General features: G+C 35.5%; 1 protein-coding gene across 1 annotated transcript; it reads right to left on the bottom strand.

Moving 5' to 3' along the window:
- Nucleotides 1-10746: 10746 nt before the first annotated feature.
- On the bottom strand, nucleotides 10747-14305 carry mycla (MYCL proto-oncogene, bHLH transcription factor a). The gene is made up of 3 exons (XM_056471519.1): nucleotides 14016-14305; nucleotides 12878-13473; nucleotides 10747-11844 (listed from the first exon to the last, which is right to left on the bottom strand). Exons 2-3 carry the CDS (start codon nucleotides 13443-13445, stop codon nucleotides 11282-11284), a joined length of 1131 nt encoding a protein of 376 aa, XP_056327494.1. The 5' UTR covers nucleotides 13446-13473; nucleotides 14016-14305; the 3' UTR covers nucleotides 10747-11281.
- Nucleotides 14306-15586: the final 1281 nt, after the last annotated feature.

The raw sequence follows: 15586 nt of genomic DNA, 5'->3' as shown, positions 1-15586 counted from the left end.
TTGAAACGGTTCAAATTTAAACGGCGCACTCTCAGCCAATTAAATGCAAGATTCAACTCTCATCAGGCGGGGCGATCATATGAATCGACCAATAGCATCACACGTCAATCTGCGCTTTCGTACGGGATGTTCATTTGACAGACATCCAAACCAGCCAATGGGGAAAGCCGTTGACGCAGACAGTTTATGAAGATAAATAAATACGACCTCGTTTAACCCTTTTACTAGTGGTGTAGAAAAGAAGTGTAAATTTGATAGTCTAAACTACTGCTTTTGTTGTAGCTTAAATATTACATATAAACGTTTGTGTTGTTTTCGTTTACAGTGTTTCGCTATACTGAAGATGATACTTTAGTTCAGAGTTGTCTTGAAAATGGAAAATTGTCAGGCAAGAGAGATGTTACAAACCACAATGTACTTTCGCTGTATGTTTTCTCCATAACGTTACAATAAACGTGACAGCGAGCTTTGCAACAGGGTATGTATTAAATATGAATTTCGTTTCATATTGCAAAAACTGCGCATGTTATGGACATAATTGTCTTTTTAATTTCAGTTTTTGATAATATATTTGCTTTTAATCCACACATAGATTAAATTATTTCGTTGTTGATACATTTTTTTAGCTAAAATAATAACTTTTTTTATTATTACCATCGGACATGGCAATGCATGCATGCGATGTACTTGTCGATTTTGAATTTAAAGAATTTTAATGTAAAGAAAACCTCAAAATACCTTTAAAAGTTTATTATGTAAAACTAGATCAATTTGTTTATATAGATTTGATTATATAGATATAGATCTGTTTATCTAGATTTTCATTTTTTGCCATGCATCATTTACGTATGCCAGTTTTGACAGTTTTATTAGTTTCTAAACTAATACATACAGAAAATAATAATATTAATATATAAATAAAATGATTACAGAGGCACATGTTTATGCATAATTAGTTTGATTATATATACTCCATTTTCTTCTACAAAAAGTGATTTTTCAGAATTAAGCGGTGATTTAAAAAAGATTGCCCAAAAATTCCTTTCACAAGGTAAAAACATTTCACTCAAATACAGCAACAACAAAAAAACAAGTATATTGAACCTGACTTCATCCAGTGTACAAGTTTTTGCGCTAGAAATGGATGCAAAATAGTTCATATATAATAAACAAATCATTAATTTGTATATTTCAACATAACATTTTTGAAACTTTAACACAACATTCATTTATAATGTTTGCAATTCTTAATGTTTTCAATCAACCGTGGAAGCATGGTGATAACTATTAATTTGTCTACCCTGGTAATAAAAATATGAATTTGGTGAAAACGCACTGAAACATATATGTTTATTGCTGTTATTGTGCATCATTGTTAACATAATTGTCTTTTTTTTTAAATTGTCTTATAAATTTAATATGGGTACAATTTTTATGATTTATTTAGCTTTAATAACCCTTTTTTTGATTATTACCATCAGACACGGCAAGCAAAAGCATTCATTTGACGTACCTGTCAATTTTAAAGAATTTAAAGGTACAAAATACCTTTAAAAGTTTAAATTGTAAAATGTTATCAATTTGTTTCTATACATTTCAATCACAATACATTTTTATTTCAAAATGATTTTGTCTCGTGCAAAAATCTTCACTTTAGCATCACTTATGTAGACCAGATTTTACAGCTTTGTTCATATCTAGACTAAAAAATACAGAAAATAATAATAATAGTCACATATAGGTAAAATAATTACAGAGACATGTTTATACACTGTTTGTTTGATTATAAATACTCACAGTTTTCTGTTTTTTACAGTGACAAAAAAGTACTGTTTTTCGGAGTTTTCAGAATTAAGCGGTGATTAAAAAAAAAAGATTTCCAAAATCCCCTCTGTAAAAACCTTTAACTCTAAAACGTCCATAAAAAAGAATCAAGGATTTTGCTCCTGACTTCATCCAAGTGTTCAGGTTTTTGCGTTAGAAATGTATGCAAAATAGTGCATATTTAATAAACAAATTATTCATTTGCATATTTCAACATAAGATTTTAGAAACTTTAATACACCATTTGTAATGTCTGCAATTCTTAATGTTTTCAATCAACTGTAACTAATAATTGTTTACCCTATTCACCTGCAGTGTCTTGCCTTTTCCGCAAGAGAGCAGCATCGGATCACAACCTCAATGAATGAAGCCAGACTGTTTTGGGATCATGTATGGTGAGCTTAAAGAAAACAATGCGTTCATATGCCTTTGCGAATTGCGTTATGTATACATAAAAATATTAGAGATGCATTGCAATTGTATGTTCATTTTAGCATGCCAGAAACATTTGTACAAGAATCAGAGACTAAACCTAAAAAAGAATAGTAAAAAAAGAAAAAGCAAACGGGAGAATGGGCGGGGCAGGGCAGAGGAGACAGTTACATAACAAAGGCATGTTTGTGCTGAGGTCAGTCAGTGCATTGACTCCCTCTCCCCGCACTACTGACCTGCATTCAGCTTAGATCACATACATTAAACACACAGACTACGGATATCTGCTGTTCTCAGACGAGGTGATTTTATTTATTTTTAGATATAATCTGCCCATATGTATTCTAAGCGTTTTGTATACAAGTCTGAGAATAATCTGAGCACATCTTTATTAGTGCTTACATAATATAGAATAAAAATGTAAATAACAATGTAGTACAGTTGTTGGTACATGTTATGTATAGTTGAATTAATTTATTCACTCTTTCATATATTTACAATATTTAAGATCAGAGTTTAAATATATTTTATAATGACCTTGCCATTTTATCATTATCTATTTTATTATTTATTCAGATATTATACAGAATATTATGAAATTTATATTATGAATTATATTCTGGAATTATATTTCTTTTGGCAAACTTCTAGTAAAATTTTCTATGTAGTTAAATCTGTGTAAAATAGAAATATATAATAAGGCATTCCCCCACATCTCACTTACTTAAATATAAAAGTGAATGTTTGCTTTGAATGCAATATTTATGTTCATGTTGTTTTGTTAGAAATAAATATGTAGGTTTTATAAGTCATCGATGCTCACAATTAAAAGTAAAAAATGGTTATGAAACCAAATGATCACTGAAATGTTGCACAAAAAATGTGAAACCACCATTTAGGAACTAATAATTAAACTAAAGGAACTAAAATAATTAAATATGGTTCAAATTGACCCAGACAGCAAACATTATATTCAGATATTTTATAAATCATCGATGCTCACAATTAAAAGAAGAAAATGGTTATGAAATCAAATAATCACTGAAATGTTGCTTAAAAGAAATGTAAAACCACTATCTGGGAATTTTAGAATAAACATTTATATGGTTCAAATTGACCCAGAAAGCAAATATTATATTCAGATATTTTATAAATTATCGATGCTCACAATTAAAAGCAAAAAATGGTTATGAAACCAGATGATCACTGAAATGTTGCACAAAAAAATGTAAAAGCACCATTTAGGAACTAAATGAGTATACATTTATATGGTTCAAATTGACCCAGAAAGCAAATATTATATTCATATTAATATATTATATATATTTCTGCTTCATGTGGATTAAAGGCGTGCCCTCATAAATTCAGTAATGATGCACCCTTGCACCTATTATATCCAGCCTGCACAGTCTTCCTGTAATCTAATTCAGGCAAACTGTAAAAGCATCAATGACCAGGCAATGACGCTGCAGTGCTGCTGTGATAATTGAAGCTTTTCTCTGATGACTGGGAGTCTAAAATCTCATTAAAGACAAAACCCCAAATAGACAAAGACCCCCCCACTGATGTAAGACCCCCCCTCATGTCTGATATACAAGCTCTTCAGCCAATCACAACACAGAGGGGCGGATTCAAATGATGCAACTGGGAATATAGGTTCAGTGGAAGGTTCTCTCCATTCACCTGAAAGCACATTCACACAATGCAACAGCTGTTGCTTACCATCGTCCACACAGACACACACAAACACTTGAAATACACAGTAAAAGCTTCTTAGAGGTGCTGTAATTTTAAGTTTTATGTGCAAGCATAAATCAAGTTAAAGCATGCATATCCTGTTTTTAACAGGATATATCACTGTGTTTAGTGTTAATCATTGTTAATTAGACATAATGCAAGAGGATCTTTATTTAAATTAGCCTTTTCTTTTCAAACAAAATGATAATAATATTAGACCAATGATACTGGGCAAGTGAATGTTGGAGAAATTATCGAAAATGTCATTACATAGTTCTGGAAAAAAACATTTTATTAAAAATATTTCACACTCTATATAAAAAAGAATATAGAAATACTGTATCCTCTTGTATTATTTTATAGTCTGAAATTTAAGTTCTGAAAATCAACCTAATGAAAGTTGACCAAATATTCTTATTTGAAAGAAATTGTAAGTAGTTTATAAAATAAAACAAATATGAACATCTTATGAAAAATAAGATACCTTCACAATTCCAGAGAACGAGTAATAACTTTTAAGTGGTTTCCTAATTTAACATAATTACATTTTGCTGAGCTCTATAATAAGCAGTTGTTTGCATGCATTTGAAGTCTGGATTTAAACTCAAATAAGATGTAAACATAAAATATTTTACCACATTAAATACCATACCGTAAAAGGCAGATCTGAATGAGCATAATATATGAAAATATACTTTATTTGACATTTTGATTAAAAATTGTGTATAAAAATGAATGCACAGATGGATCATCTGATGGTGATGATGCACAGATGGTGTGCATACAGTTGAAATCAGAATTATTAAACCCCCTTTGATTTTTTTCTTATTAAAATATTTCCCAAATGATGTTTAACAGAGCAAGGAAATTTTCACAGTATGTTTGATAATATTTTTTCTTCTGTAGAAAGTCTTATTTGTTTTATTTCGGCTAGAATAAAAGCAGTTTAAGGTAAAAAATATTAGCCCCTTTAAGCTATATTTTTTCGATAGTCTACAAAACAAACCATCGTTATACAATAACTTGCCTAATTACACTAGCCTGCCTAGTTAACCTAATTAACCTAGTTACGCGTTTAAATGCCACTTTAAGCTGTATAGAAGTGTCTTGAAAAATATTTAGTCAAATATTATTTACTGTCATCATGGCAAAGATCAACTAAATCAGTTATTAGAGATGAGTTATTAAAACTATTATGTTTAGAAAATAAATATATATATATATAATGTGTGTGTGTGTGTGCGTGTGTGCGTGTTTGTTTGTATGTTTGGAACCCCTTGAGGGTTCCACACACTACAATAGTGAGTCAATGGTGAGTAAATTTTCATTTTGGGGTGAACTATCCCTTTAAGGCTACTTAAAATCTCTGTAAATAAAAGCAGTTGCTTCGTAAAAGAAGAAAAGTTTTCACAGACAGTTTTTCAAAGTGCAATCAACTTTATGTGCCACACCCAAACCACCATCACATCCACAAACAGTGAGGTGAGAGACAGACTGAGAGCGAGAGACATGTAAACACTGCCTGCCGTTACACATATCTCTGACAGAGAGAAAAGGAGAAACGAAAGAGGCTGATGAGAGAAAAAAACACAAACAGGGCTTAGGAAGTACCAGTGAAATAAGAGTGTGTGTGTGTCTGTGTGTGTGTGTGGATTAGCTTCATTAGGATCAGTGGGTCACTGCTGTTTGGCTCTTGTCTGGCTTCCTGTGATTCTGTGGGACTGGAATCTGGGTCATTGGTTGGCAGAGATGGATGGTGCCGGTGTGAGACTGGGGAGAGAGAGAGAGAGAAAGAGAGAGAGAGAGAGAGAGAGAGAGAGAGAGAGAGAGAGAGAGGCTGTTTATGTGTGGATTCTTATGTAATAGACTTTGTATAAAGGGTGTGATTTGACCTGCTAAGCACTGATGGAAAATAAACCCACCATGGTCCAATAATAGCAGCACTGTACAAAAAAGTCTGGTAGATAAAGTTACAACTGTTTAGGAGTGGGAATGTACAGAGCTCAGTAACAGGGAAGTTTCATATCTTTGACTTCAACAATACTCTATTATTTCTCTGGCACCTAAAAAACAAAGTGAAGTTCATCATTGAATATTACACAAAAGTATTATTACATTTGCATGAGTTTTGATCAACGTATCTGCAAAGCAACTGTTAAAAAGTTAATGTTGGCATTGTGTTAAAAATATAAACATGTCTACAAGCATGACTTTATGCTATAAATAAAATGCTCTAATGACCATCAGTGTTGGGGAGTTACTTTAGAAAGTAATCCATTACAATATCGAGTTACTCCCCAAAGATGTAACTAGTTCCTGACTCTTTTTATGTTAAGTAATGTGTTACGTTACTTTTGCTGACCCCAGAGCTCTTCATGCAATATATACAGATTAATGAAGGTTTAAAGCAATGCGTTTGCTACTTTTGTACTTTTTGTCTTATTAAATAGTAAAATCACTGTCCATTCAGATTATTCTCTTTTCTTTTCTTCCATGTGTTCAAAATGAAGAGAATATTTCCATTGCAGAAATGTAAGGCTCTGCTTTTCTGTCTGTTCCTGCATTCTCTTACTGTGTGCGGGATTCAATGTGATTATGATTATTTTAATTCAGCAGTTTATTTTTTAAAATCAAATAAACTAAACTAAAAAGTAACTCAAATATTATTACTTAATTTTAAAAAGTAATGCGTTACTTTACTCGTTATTTAGAAAAGTAACATTATTACGTAACTCAAGTTACTTGTAATGAGTTACCCCCAACAATGATGACCATACTATGTTGACAATGTATTAAGAAAAACTAATATCAATTATAAATCATAAATGTAGCAAAAATTAGATTTTTATAGTGAATGGCAGTATTAGCAGTATTATTTATAACATTTTGCTACACTATAATTGTTTTACTAAGACTCAGATGAATAAACGCACCTTTTCTTCAAAAAAAAAAAAATCTCTAAAACCTTAGATGGTGATTGAGGAAAGGTATATGTGTACGTACTGTACATGGTTTGTTATTATTTGTTTTTTCTGTATTTGTATTTATTATTATTATTATTATTTAGACGTTGATTGTTTTATTTGGGGATTGTTTTGTTGGGGCTAGATAGGATTGTATATGGTGTTTGGGTTGTTGTAAAATGTAATACGCTATTTGCAAAATTAAAAATTCATTCATTCATTGTTTTTTCGGCTTAGTCCCTTTATTAATCCGGGGTCGCCACAGCGGAATGCACCGCCAACTTATCCAGCACATGTTTTACGCAGCGGATGCCCTTCCAGCTGCAACCCATCTCTGGGAAACATCCATACACACTCACTCACAGTCATACACTACGGACAATTTAGCCTACCCAATTCACCTGTACCGCATGTCTTTGGACTGTGGGGGAAACCGGAGCACCCGGAGGAAACCCATGCGAACGCAGGGAGAACATGCAAACTCCACACAGAAATGCCAACTGACCCAGCCGAGGCTCGAACCAGCGACCTTCTTGCTGTGAGGTGACAGCACTACCTACTGCGCCACTGAAGCGTCTTAATAAATAAATAAATAAATATAATAAACTAGTGAAATAAACCGCCACAAAGTTTCGAATGATCAAGTCTTTCATACGCTGACATGTTGGCCTTTCTGTGTTTTCTTACATAAGAAATCATCAAAATTACACGTGTTTCTTTTTCACAAAAAAAAAAAAACTTTTTGGTAGACAATCAGATAAAATCTTACAGACTAAACTAATACTATCCTAGTGTGGGCAACAAACTCAGAAATACAGGAAAAGGCGCCGAGCATGTTTGCATCACTTCCTCTTTTGACTTCCTGCAACTCCCACAATACACATTTCCTACTTCTGCTGCTTATAAAAAAAAATTACTACATTCGGCAGATCTGTTACAAGTAGCGAATAATCCTCCACATGTGCCTGACTCAATTATTTTAAATTCGAGTTGTAAGCAGAACAACACTCCCATACATGCAAGTCAGCTTTCACACCTTCACTGTCACTGTTTAACCTGTTGTTCAGGATAATGGGGGTAAAGGTGATTTTTGAACTACCTGTTTTTCAGCAGATATCCAGACTACTTCCTCTTCCAGTAGTGGATCTGAATAACTGATTTCTTTACTTTAGTCTTGATCATTTTAAAGATTAGGAATAGAGGTGTAAACCAAACACCCGAAAGACTCCAAAAGCTTAACTTTAGTTTATGTCAGATCTATTCTGCTGCATTATTATTAGTTAAAAGTTGGATTGAGACATTTCTACTAAATAATACAATCAAGAACCTATTGGTACATTATTAAAAAGAGGTGTATCCCAATTTGTATACTTGTATATAGTTACATTTTTATCATATCAAATTGCGCTAAAATTAATGTTGATAACGATGATAAGTTATGGACATTTTTACTTTTTTATATTGATCTAAGAGCCAATCACACAGCAGACATATGCAACAACAGGAATCTTTAATTGTGTTGATATTAGAGACATGCTACATCACCCTGTATTCTTTAGTGAGCTCGATTCACATTCCCGCCAGCAGTATTTGCTGTAAACTGTTGTTTATTTTAATAATGACTGTATTTACCATTTTTAATTAAGTAAAACATTTATTTTTAAATATTTCTGTAATTGTTTATTTTTAGAAAATGCATATAAAAAGTATATTTTGTTTGTGTGCTGTATGCATGCTGTCAGTTAGTTAGTTTTTCAGAATATTATAGACCATTTCAATGTGGTGATGTCATTGACTCATGAACATTTCCTGCTTGTTATCAAACTATTTTATAACTGTAACAAGAGTCAATTCAATCATAACTTAGTGTTAAAACAGCTCTCATAACATTATTTAAACATATGTGGCTCTTTTTGGATTCTCGGAAGTTATAGAAATTAAAAATGTTAAACAGTCCATACGTTGGGACCACTGTTTTGGTTACATCCCTCGAAATGGTCTATATTTTATATTGTATATTAAAAGTATAATACAGAAAATCAGAGTAATGTGCAAATTGTGTTAATAAACAATACTTTATTTAAAGTAATGTTATTGAATGAAGCGTTTAATCTTTGTGGCTTCATTGTTGGGATACTCTTTTAAAGCTGGAAGCATTAACAACTTATATATCAGAATATATATCTTTATCATTTAATATGGAAAAGAATTATCAAGGTTGTATTTTTGCCATATCCCCCAGCCCTTGCTGCACAATATATCGTTTCAGCATCAATAATCGCACTTTGATCATTCGCAATGTATCATTTGCATGTGTTTGAGGCCTGTGACTATGATGATTCTAAAAGCATTAAAAAATTGCAGTTTGTAACTTCAATATCAAATTTCAGTGAATTATTTTATTATTCAATTACTGTACCTGAATACTGGGAAAAAGTTAAAACACTGTTTATTTCTATAGTTTTTTTTCTTCTTCATTGTATTTATAGTAGGGCTGGGCGTTTTGGCCTAAAGTCAAAATCTCGATTAATTGAACATTTTAACTTGACTACGATTATTTTGTTTATTGCTGACAAATTTTGTACAGCAATTATGCAGTTTTCTTTGGTACAAGCTGCTCTTGTTGTTCAGTTGTGTCAGTGTTAAAGTTGTCCATGCTCGACATGTTGGCGGAATACCATAACATAACGGGGCAGAGTCAGGTGACCTCACACATGGTAGGGAAATTAATTGTAAAAAAACCTAGAAAAATTATTAATCGCCCAGCCCTAATTTGGACAAATTCGATTAATCGCCCAGCCCTAAGTGTTTTAGATTTTATGCAGATGCACTCCCCATCAGAATCATCAATTAATCTAAAATTATCAATTCTTTCCCAATAAAGATATTTATCTGGCGAAATTGCATTTATATTGCAATATAAATCACAGAATAATATTGCAATGTTACATGCTTCCAAAATTCTACAGCCCTAATTTTTATTTAATAAATAGTAAAAGCAAAAAAAAAATACTCTCTGACCAGGGTTTCTGCAAGTTTCATCAAGTCAAACTTAAGACTTTAAGACCATTATGAATAAAATTTTAGACTTATACAGGGCTAAACACTAATGATTATTTCCAAGGACCCGGTTTGCCATTGTATTGTGGAGGCAATTACATAATTAACAACATATAGTTGTTGGCTTTGGGTCCAAATTGAACCGATTCAACCGAATGCATTTCTGTTATAAAACCTTTATGTCCATTTATAAATATGTCTACTCGTCCTGACTTGTTTGTTTGTATACTTTATTGTCCCTCAAGGGGAAATTTTCTGTGGACTCACACAGCACATCAGCAGGTTCTAACATAATAACAATTAAAAATAGGTCAACATACAAAAGAATTACATACACTATCGATCAGTGTTCAACAGTCTGATTGACACTGGAATAAAAGATGAATTCATATTCATTCACTTCTGCAAATAGTTTTTGTATGAATGGAAAATAACGTAGAAATTGCTCTGTTGTGATCATGAGGGACTGTGTAATTGTTTTTGGTTTTCTTTCCCTGATTTTATGAAGATGGATTGTTGGTGATTAAATGGATGTCGGCCCGTTTGGGTAGCTTTACTTGGACAGAGGGAAAATAAGACCTGTTTAAAATTAAGACACAAAAGACAATATTTCAGTGAATTTAAGTCATTAAAAATAAAGAGCCTGCAGATACACCCATTCTGACATTTAATGAGAAATTAAATCCCTCTCAATTTAGATGAATACAAATAAACACGAGAGCACCACCAGTCATTTTAGATGCTTTATTCTTTACCAAAATAGAATCTCTGTGCAGTTGAGTAGATACAGGAGGACGAAGCCCTCCGAATACAGTATTTACATCACATTTTGTACAGATCAAAATTATGAACAAGACACTTCCGACTTTTTACACGTGTTCAAACACCATGCTCCCCTCACGCACCCCTACACACCCAACATGCATACTAACACCACCCTCTCTTCTTGCTATGGAGGTAAATTTGTCAATTACAGCATCCTCTGTATCGCCGCTGTCCACTGAGGTTTATAAAGGCATTGCATGTGCACATTTGTCATGGTCTCATACAAAAGTTCATGTTTTCAAGTCTACAGTTTAACACGCACACACAAAACACACACACACACACACACAGATCCTCACAAGAAGGCCAGAACTGAATGTGATTTTTAAAGATCTCCCTGCAGTGTTTCAAGTGTCATTTCTGTGAATGACAAACAAGTTTCCTTGTCCATGTAATGAGCTTTGGAAATATAAGGTTAGCCTAGTCAAACGGGATGTTTTTCACGAGTTCTGCAGCGCGCTGATCCTGCGGAGAAGCTGCTGCTGTTTGGCTTTGAGTTTTCTCTTCTCCTGAGCTTGACGCCGCTGAGATGAGTGCAGCTTGAGTAAGTATTCAGTCGCCTGCGTCAAAATTGCCACCTTAGAGGTCTTTGAGGATCCGGACAGACCGGGAATCTCCTCTCGGAGCGCTTGAAACCTGGAGCGAAGGTCATCCCTCCGCTTTCTTTCCAAGAAGTTGCGCCGCTGCTCAGTGGAGTCCTCAGAGTCTGAAGTGGCGGGTGAGGAAAGTGGAGACGAGGGAGCAGATGAAGACTCCAGGCGTGGCCGTTTGCTCACAGACTCAATCTCGAAGTCGTCCTCAGGGTCTGTGTCAGGGGAAGGAGCAGCATAGTTGTGTTGTTGCCGATGTAGAGACACGTGGAAGCGTTTGGGACATGGACCAAAGGGATCAGCGCTCACGGTAATGGTAACCGGCGTCCGGCGACTTGGAGGACGGCCACGTTTGGGCCGGTTGTCCACAGTCACAACGTCAATCTCATCATCATCATCATCATCCTCATCATCTGAGGAAACAAAGCGATTGGCAGATTCAGTTAAATTACAAGACCTTTTAAATCAGCGAAGACCTCTTTAAGCATGCTTTCATGTGAAAATGTAGAATTGCGATTGGTCATCTCTGCTGTAGCAAAAATACAAGACTGGATGCAAACATTTCCCAAAATACTGCAAGTTATACAAATGCAATTTATGCTACCACTTTATAACAAAACAGGGGTGTAAAGTTTGTTTACTCACTAGTAAATGGCTACAAATAAAACAGTTTATTATTTCTTAGATTTTGGCATGGAAGTTACACAGTTTTATTAGCATATAAAAAGGCAATTTTTTTATTAGTAATTTGCCTTTAATGCTTGGGTAGTGTACTTCTTGCCAACCATTACCACCATTCATATCAGCAATTAAAAGAAAGCATAAATATTAAAATTCACGTAAAAGTATAGAAGAAATGGCAATTAAAAAAAATAACATTATAAAAATTAAAGCTGAACAAAAATACATCAATAAACAGAAATTATATCCATTTGAACCCAAGTGCAAAGAACTACCCAAACTACAATGAAAACCTTAAAGTTAACAAAATAAGCTAGAATAATAACCCGTTACAATGATAATACACTGCCAGGGCGTTTTCTCTGAACGCTGCAGCAAATAATAAATAATTAGATTTAGAAAAGTTCAGAGAGTAGTGCAAGCAGTGGAGTTCCCCCAACGTGCAAGTGGGAAATGAAAAACTGGGAGTGGCACTGGAGCGGATTACACAACTTTTGAGCAGAGGAAGGGAATCCGCTCCACAGCACACACTCCACATCGGGACCTTTCAGTCTGAGGGGCTTTGGTCTCATGCTTGGGCTTATGTTTTAAACCATTTCTTTAGAAATATTATTATATTCAATTGTCTGGCAGATTTAGTCTGAACTGCAGGTAATCAGATATTAAATCACTTGCGCAACCAACCATATTTGTAGCGCACCCTCAGCAGACTCGGTGTGATATTAAAGTAAATATCGCCTCATGTCACCAATATTAGTCTCTTACCGGATGAATCTGAGCGACACTCTGAACCGGAGGAGCCCGCGCCCACTTTCTTCATATGCGGGACGGGGAGCTCTAGGACTGCGGCGGGGTTCACGCACTGTGCCGCCTGGCTCCCCGTCACGGGCGTGCCCGATGCGGCACGGGCAGCTTTCTGTGCGGTCGAGTTCTGGATCAGAGCGGTTACCGGTGCTCGCTCTCCATGCGCAACCTTCTCCAGCCGGTGACTCGTGGAAAGTCCACTCCACATGCAGTCTTTGATAACAATTGAACCCAGATTCCCAAAAATGTCCAGTGGGTCGAACTTGTGAAGCCCCTCATACTCCTCATCACACGTTAACACCTTTGGTGGCGCCCACCCGAGCCGGTCCCCCGGTATCGGGAATAACCAGTCCCCATCCAGCGTCCTTGAGGGCGACATGGGCGGGGTGGGAAGCAACTCGAATTTCTTCCATATATCCTCACTCGGCGCCGTAGACTTAAAGAAGTCCTCCTCGGTGTCCATCTCGTCGTAAAAGTAGTGCTCCATCATGTCCCAGCCGTACAATGTTTGGGTGTTGACTCCAGGCATCGCTTCAGACCATCTACTACACGGATATCTGCGAAGACAACGGGTCATTAGATCAAATGATGCCTGACCACGTGGAGCTCAAAAGCGTCGCAATGCACTGTACAAGTAAAACGCACACTCACTAACTGCATGCTGTCACTCAGTGCGTTGCTTAATGTACATTAAATACTGTAAAGTGCCATTCTTACATGAAAACACTTATGCATTGCTTTAAAATGATCTACTTGCATGCAAACGCGCATGCTACTTAACCTGCATTATATGCAAATATATATATATATAGTGCGCATACATAACGGCTGAGATTGGTTTAGTTGTGCATAAAGGCAAAATAGTTTAATAAACACTAACAGCAGTTAACGCCTGCTGACTTAACGACGGTCGCATGTGATGTGAATGCGTTACTCTAACACTCCCATTAAAGATAAATGCACTAAGAGGGTAAAAGTAGCACCAGGTCCCATTAAAAGATACAGGAAACGTTCAACAGCCTACGAGTTACCACTAGAGCGAACAACAAAATTAACTTGAGATCAAGTCTGTGATAGTCCGACGTAAAAATGCACTTACCATGGGGTCGGAGACCTGCAAAGTCCAGGGAGAGTCTACGGGACGCGCAGAACAGAACAAAGAAGCGCAGCGTCCGGTAGAACTCCGGTACACGCGCTCTCGCGAAACAATAGCGCGCGCTACTCCAGCAGTGTTTCACAGCCGTGTAACCTGAACAACAAGAAAAGTTTTCCTTTTCTTCCTCGCGGATATAAAGCGGGTGTCCTGTTACAACGGCAGCAACGATCGATCGGCGTGGTGCAGTGCAGCCGCACCCTCCCCCAGCCCGCTGCCGGTAAAAGTGCTTTCGCGCCAGATCTGCGTCTTTGTGTGCGAGAGCGCCGCGTGGCCACGCCCACCGGAGGCGCGGGGCGGGGTGAGCGTGTGAACCGTCGCTTTATTGTGAATGTGAAGGCAATTCACAGCGCTAAAATAAGTATTTGAATGAAAATAGAAGCGTCTACGTCACTACTGCAATCTCATCACGATTGAGCTGATGCGTCCCTTTAACGCATTAATCAATATGTTACGTCTGAGCGCGCTAATCCTCGAAAGATGCAAACTCAGAAGTTTTTTTGCTCTTCTGTTTTATGAAACAAACATCTGTTGATGAAATGCAACAGATTTTTTTTCAAATTGTATTTGTAGTGTGGGTTATTGAAATGTAACACTATCACAGTGTTGCAAAAAAAGAACAATTAAAGCCTGATATATAGTACCAAAAAGAACATAAAACTTAGCAATATGATATAAAGATAAACTCTAAAGTAAACTCTCATACAAAAACCAAAGCACTATGTTAAATTAAAGAAATGAATAAGCAAAAAGCAATGGGTAAAAGTTTGGGAAAAAATAAGCCAGTGTATTTTTGTCCATATTTTACCCAAACTTTGGTTGAAATAACCCAGCATTTTTAGAGTATGTATTAAATCAAATTTAACAATAATAATATTATATACAGTGGTGGAAAGAGTACTGAAAAATCATACTCAAGTAAAAGTACCATTAGTTGCCAAAAACGAAAAAGTAGAAAAAGTGTGAGTATGAGTAAAAAGTATGAGTAAAAAGTAGACCTTTCAAAAGTACTCAAGAGTAGTGAGTATTACACAGTGAAAAGTTGATGCGTTTACATGCAGTTTGTGCAGGGATGTGTAAACGTAACATTCTGTAGTGCAAATAGTGATCTTCCTATATTTGTTTGTTCCTTCCAACCTTCCTTCCATTGTTTTTGTTCTATCTTTCCTTCATTCGTTTGTTCCTTCCTTCCTTTCTTCCTTCCTTCCTGAGTTTGTTCAGTCGTTCCTTGAATTCTTCCTTCATTCATTTGATCCTTCCTTCCTTCATTAGTTTGGTCCTTCCTTCCTTCGTCTAGTCCTTCCTTCCATTTCTTGTTCGATCCCTCCTTCCATTCTTCATTTGTTCCATTTAGTAATTGTTTAAGGCTGTTTGGTGATTTCAGTGATCATACAGTTGACATCCTTCATTTACTTTTTGTGTGTGATTTGATTGGACAGGAATCACAGGGCTGATTTTTCTACTTTAGCCAATCACCACAGACAGGAAATAAATAAAGTAGCAACTGCAGTTTGAAG

This window comes from Danio aesculapii, chromosome 13 (assembly GCF_903798145.1).
Source record: "Danio aesculapii chromosome 13, fDanAes4.1, whole genome shotgun sequence".
NCBI classification, from domain to species: domain Eukaryota; kingdom Metazoa; phylum Chordata; class Actinopteri; order Cypriniformes; family Danionidae; genus Danio; species Danio aesculapii.
This window is presented reverse-complemented; position numbering and strand designations above follow the sequence as displayed.